The sequence below is a fragment of the Dipteris shenzhenensis genome, chromosome 20 (assembly GCF_047967505.1).
Source record: "Dipteris shenzhenensis isolate YYH24624 ecotype China chromosome 20, Dip_SZ_1.0, whole genome shotgun sequence".
Taxonomy (NCBI): domain Eukaryota; kingdom Viridiplantae; phylum Streptophyta; class Polypodiopsida; order Gleicheniales; family Dipteridaceae; genus Dipteris; species Dipteris shenzhenensis.
In genome coordinates, this window is record NC_141615.1 from 53778672 (window position 1) to 53783977 (window position 5306).

At 46.4% G+C, this 5306-nt stretch overlaps 1 protein-coding gene and 1 pseudogene across 1 annotated transcript; both read left to right on the plus strand.

Annotated features, from left to right (window-relative positions):
* Window positions 1-603: 603 nt before the first annotated feature.
* Window positions 604-1476, plus strand: LOC147889849 (uncharacterized). The gene has a single exon (XM_087391327.1). The coding sequence runs from the start codon at window positions 604-606 to the stop codon at window positions 1474-1476; it is 873 nt and encodes a 290-aa protein (XP_087247453.1).
* Window positions 1477-3927, plus strand: LOC147889850 (uncharacterized; annotated as a pseudogene).
* Window positions 3928-5306: the final 1379 nt, after the last annotated feature.

Here is a 5306-nt window from a genome sequence, read left to right on the forward strand (position 1 = left end):
AAATCGCTCCAATCCTACCAAAAACTGTTTCCCCTCCAGCACGCCGACTACGATGACGATCACGACCACCACGACCACCAGCAGACTCAACCGAAGAGGCGACGGTTTGGGAGCGGAGATCGTCGGGACTTTTGTTCTGGTGTACACAGTCTTCTCTGCCGTAAGAGTAATCCCTCAGCGACGTCTCTTTCTCTCTAGTTGAGGTCGGTGTTTGCCTTTGCTTTGCACCTGCTGGAGTTTATGCTCTCTCTCTCTCGTTCTCTCTGGCTCTGGAAACATACATGGCTGCTCTTAATGAAGGAGATGCCACACCAGAGATCGCAAATGAGGCTGAATTTCACACACTGGGAAAGACACAAAAAATCCCCAAGTTTCATATCCGGAAAGGCAGAGAATGGACGCTCTCTCCAAGCTCAAAGAGATTGGGAAAAACCCCCAAGATGATTGATGAAGTAGTATATAACGAGATGTACAAATTGGTAAGAGCAGAGATGCGCACCATGCGGGAGGAAATTATGCAAGAAAGTCGACACACAAGCAAAAGTAACGTATGAGCAAATAAAGAAGCAGATGGAAACCGAAGTATGCAAAGCCAAGAAGGAAATGGAAAAGCAGCTCAAGGTTGAAATGCAAGAACTGAAAGCGAACATGCAAGCACAGTTATTGCGTGAAATGCAATCCAGATTAAGGGCTGAAGTGGAAGTACACCAAGTATTGCTACAAAAGGATATGCATAAGATTATGAAAGATTATGTAAATGCTAAGACAAGGGCCATGGAATCGGTAAAAGATAAGGAAATGGCAGAATTGAAATCGCAACTTGAGGCTTGTAAAAATTATGTATCTGCGGCCATGGACAAAGAGTCTCAGAAAAGCAGGGAGGCAATTGCAGCCGTGGAGGCAAGTGTTGTTAAAGTGAAAGCAAATGTTGAAAAAGAGGTGCATACTTGGGTCGAGGTGGCTAAAGATGCAAAAAAACAAGCACAAGAAGTGGGCAATGAGATGAAAGAAAACGCACCATGGATTGAAGTGGTCAAGAAAAACAGAGTAACAGCTAATAAAATAGAGGTCATGAATGCCACACTAGAGGAAGATGCAAGGAGAAAGGCTCGGATCTTGCATGTTAGAATTGTGGGATGGGAACAAAAAGAGGATGCCACTAAAGATGCAAAGACACTAGCATTGAAGATAGGGGCGGAAAGTGTACCTATTGCTGCTGCATGGCGGGTAGGAAAAGATGACACCCGGCCCAAGGCCTTGATTTTACGATTTGAGGACATGGGGGGAAAAAAGGCATTTTTGTCCAAAAGGACAGCCCTCAAAGGTCAGAAGATCTACTCAGACGAGGACCTCACTCCTGCACAAGTGGCACATAGGAAGGAATGCATGCCAAAGGTGCTTGAAGCCCAGGAACAGGGCAAGTGGGTCGTGTACAGAGATGGGAGAGTTATCATCACAGAGTGGAGATCCACATGACGGTATGCGGCCTCGGAGACTTTAAGGTTCAGTATATGGAACTGTAATGGTTCTCTGAGGCTAGATGCGGGCTATTTTGACGATTCTTTTAAGCATGCAGATATCACTATTTACACAGAGACACACCAGTGCAAGGGGAGGAAACTTCCAGATGTCAAAGGTTTTAGGTGGGAATCAGTATGTCGACCACAGCCACGGATGGCAGGAGGGACTAGAGGCTCTGGGGGAGTAGCAGTATTGTACAGAGAAGATTTGCGAGACATAGTACATGTCATTCATAGAGATGCAGAAGCCAGATACATGTGGATCCGAGTGGACAGAGGGGACCCTAGGGATTTATATGTAGCTGCATGTTACTTTCCACCTGCCTACTCGAGGTATGCACCTGAGGGCGAATCGCCGTACTTGCCATTATATGAGGACATTATGAGATATGCGAGCATGGGGGAGATATTGCTAGTAGGGGACTTTAATGCCCGTACACACTTGAGGCAGACATCAATATATGACTCGAGTGATGCCATCTACAAAGAGATCAACGCAGAGGAGGTGGGTTTGCATAGGTCGGCACAGGACTTGGGAGATGTGACAGAATATGGTACACATTTCTTAGCATTAGGGAGTGCCCATGGATTGATTATCTTCAATGGTCTGTCTTATTGGCCAGGTTCAAATGCTCTTACATGCTGGAACCCGAAAGGAGGTGCTAGTACAGTTGATTATTTGATGGGGTTGCCGTCTCTAATCCCACAGATCCGTGATTTCAGTGTATCTAGCAGACCCATTGTAGTGGTTGCGGACCATGCTATATTGAGGTTTATCGTGTCAGGAGGATGCTGGAGGGGGGCAATCAGGCCTTAGTTTCAGAGACAACCTAGATACCAATTCATGGAGGAGACTGCTATAGTGTATGGAGATGCAGTGTGGGACAAAATTATGGTGGTGCTAGACCCTCGTGGTCCCCTGGAGGAGATCACCCATGGTTTGACAAAGGTATTACATGTGTCAGCACAGTATGCATTCCCACACACAACAATATCATCCACCCCTCCTTGCAGCACTGCCCCACAAAATAGTTGGTATGACGATGAGTGTCATATGATGCACAAACAATTACAGCAGGAGGTTGCTACAAACACTCGGACACACAAGCAAGCCAAGGCCATCTTCTCAGGCCTAATACGGAAGAAGAAACGGGCCTACTTAGCTAGATTGGAGGCAGAGATCTACCAATTATTCTTGGGACAAAACATCAAGAAGGCATGGAGGATGTTTCAGGAGAGACAGCCTGGTACACCGATTGTAGCACCAGAAGCTTGGGCCGACTATGCGCAGTCATTATATGATATACCAAGACATCCACCGATTCTGTACCCACAGGATACGAGGCCTACATATTGCTCCTTCTTCAAATTGCATATGGTCAATGATGCCATTGACAGATTGGGACATGGAAAGACTTTGGATCATGATGGATTAGCGGGAGAGCACTTCATGTACGCACAGGACATTGTGGCACCGCTTCTTGTGCATGTGTTTAATAGAGCAGTTTGTGAAGGATTCCCCCCTAGCTGGACAGAGCATACCATTGTACCGCTCTTTAAGAGTGGAGATCCGATGATGCCCAACAATTACAGGACTATCATGATTGGCCACTGCCTGGCCAAGATATATGGATCCATCTTGGAAAATGAGTTGAGCAGATGGGTAGCAATGTATGGACACAGAGCGGTAGGACAGGCAGGTTTTAGGCGAGGTTACACCACTTTGGATCACATCCTGACTCTCCGGGCACTCATAGAGGAAGGCAAACATCATCATAAAAGGATATATTGTTGCTTTGTAGACTTCCGCAAAGCCTTTGACACAATCCCATGGACCAGGATGATGGAAAGACTACAGGATATTGGAGTATCACATGAGATGCAGTGGGGGATATATGCCTTGTATGAGACGGTGATGGGCCGAGTTTAAGCACCTAGAGGGCTGTCAGATGCAGTTATGAGTACTATTGGTGTGAAGCAGGGGTGCCTTCTCTCTCCCACACTATTTGGCATATACATTGATGAGCTCTCAGAGTATATCAACAGGATAGGAGGACCCGGAGCCAGCCTAGCAGGAGTGTTGATACCCATACTGCTCTATGCAGATGATGTAGTTTTGATTGCAGATTCCCCTGAAGGATTACAAAGACATTTAGATGCGCTACAAGCTTTTTGTGAGGACAGGGATCTAGCAGTAAACCTTGGGAAAACCAAGGTGATGGTATTTAATACTACATAGGCTTGGGTAATGCGCTCAACACAACAGTTCACTTTCAAAGGTGAGACAGTAGAGCAGCTACGATCTTATGTGTACCTCGGGGTGATCTTTTCTGGTCCACAATTTTCATTGAGAGCCGCGATTGATGCCAGATTGGATAGAGGCTATGCAGCTTTGGGGGCACTATAGAGACAGTGTGCACATGTACAGTTCCAAGAGCCACGCACAAAATTATGGTTGTTTGAGACATTGGTGGTGCCCACACTATTTTATGGTGCAGCTATATGGGGCCCCAGTGTAGGGGGTGCAACTGAGTGGAGGAGATTGGAAAGGCCATTAGTGACACTGATTGCCCGCATGATCCAGAGCAAGCCATCTGTACCACATCTGATAATACGAGCTGAATTAGCAGCTGCTCCACTGGTGATTGAGGCTCTGTCCGAGGCAGTAACTTGCATACATAGATTGTGGGATCTACCTGGCTCCAGATATGCACGGTTGGCTATGATATCATCCATGCAGCTAGCAGAGGAGGGTCAAACATGGTGCTGGTATGCTCAGCTACAGAGATGGTTTGTAGAGCATGAGTTGACAATGGATGCACTCCCACCCTTTCAATATAGTTTGGATTGTCCCAAGTTAGACCTGGGCCATGACCGAAACAAGATCATTAGAGCTGATATTATCAAGTTGGAGACTGAGAGAACCTGGACTAGACCACATGATCCCCTAGGGAAGAAGATGGCACACTACCAGAACCATTTTCTTCATTTATCTCAAGATGAACTTATAGCCAAGCCAACATACATGGACACACACCTATCTCACGGGCTACGTAGTATTATTGGCCAAATTCGAACCTCATCACATCAGTTGAGAATAGAGACAAGGAGATACACCCACACAGCCCATCAGGATCGGATATGTCAGTTATGCCAACAGGAGGAGGAGACAGAGGAGCATTACGTATGTAGATGCACGATATATTATGAAATCCGAGGAAGATACCACTGTCTATTCAGAAAGGGATTTGGCCCACTCCGTAGGGTGATGGAGTACGAAGATAAAAAATGCTTGGGTTTGTTTTTATCAGAGCTCAAGCGACATAGAGAGACTTTGTTGGGAGACAGACAACCGAGACCAGAGCCCCACCCAGGCAAAGTACACTCAGAGACTTCTTCACTGCCAGCACCTCAACTAGTTTTATGCCCTCCCCGCCATCAGAAACCCCTGGCGCCACCACCATCTTATCACACACAAGCAGATTGCCACACTCTAGTGGTGTGATTTTGGACCGAGCCATCGCCATATCCAGGTTATGGAGGCCCAGGCCCCCAAGACCCCGTGCCCGGCACCCATATCTTCATTAGATCCGTGCCATCATTGCCAAACACTGGAAACGTTTGGGAGTGCAACCTTTTTATTGATTAGCTTTCTACCTATGCTGATCAATTGGTACTTTTAGTAAATACTTGCTTGGTATTTCATTAGTTTTGGGTCACTTGCAGTCCCTCTGACTGTAAGTACCTTTAGTAGCTCTCAGCGTTCAGCTTATTTATTTTGTTGTT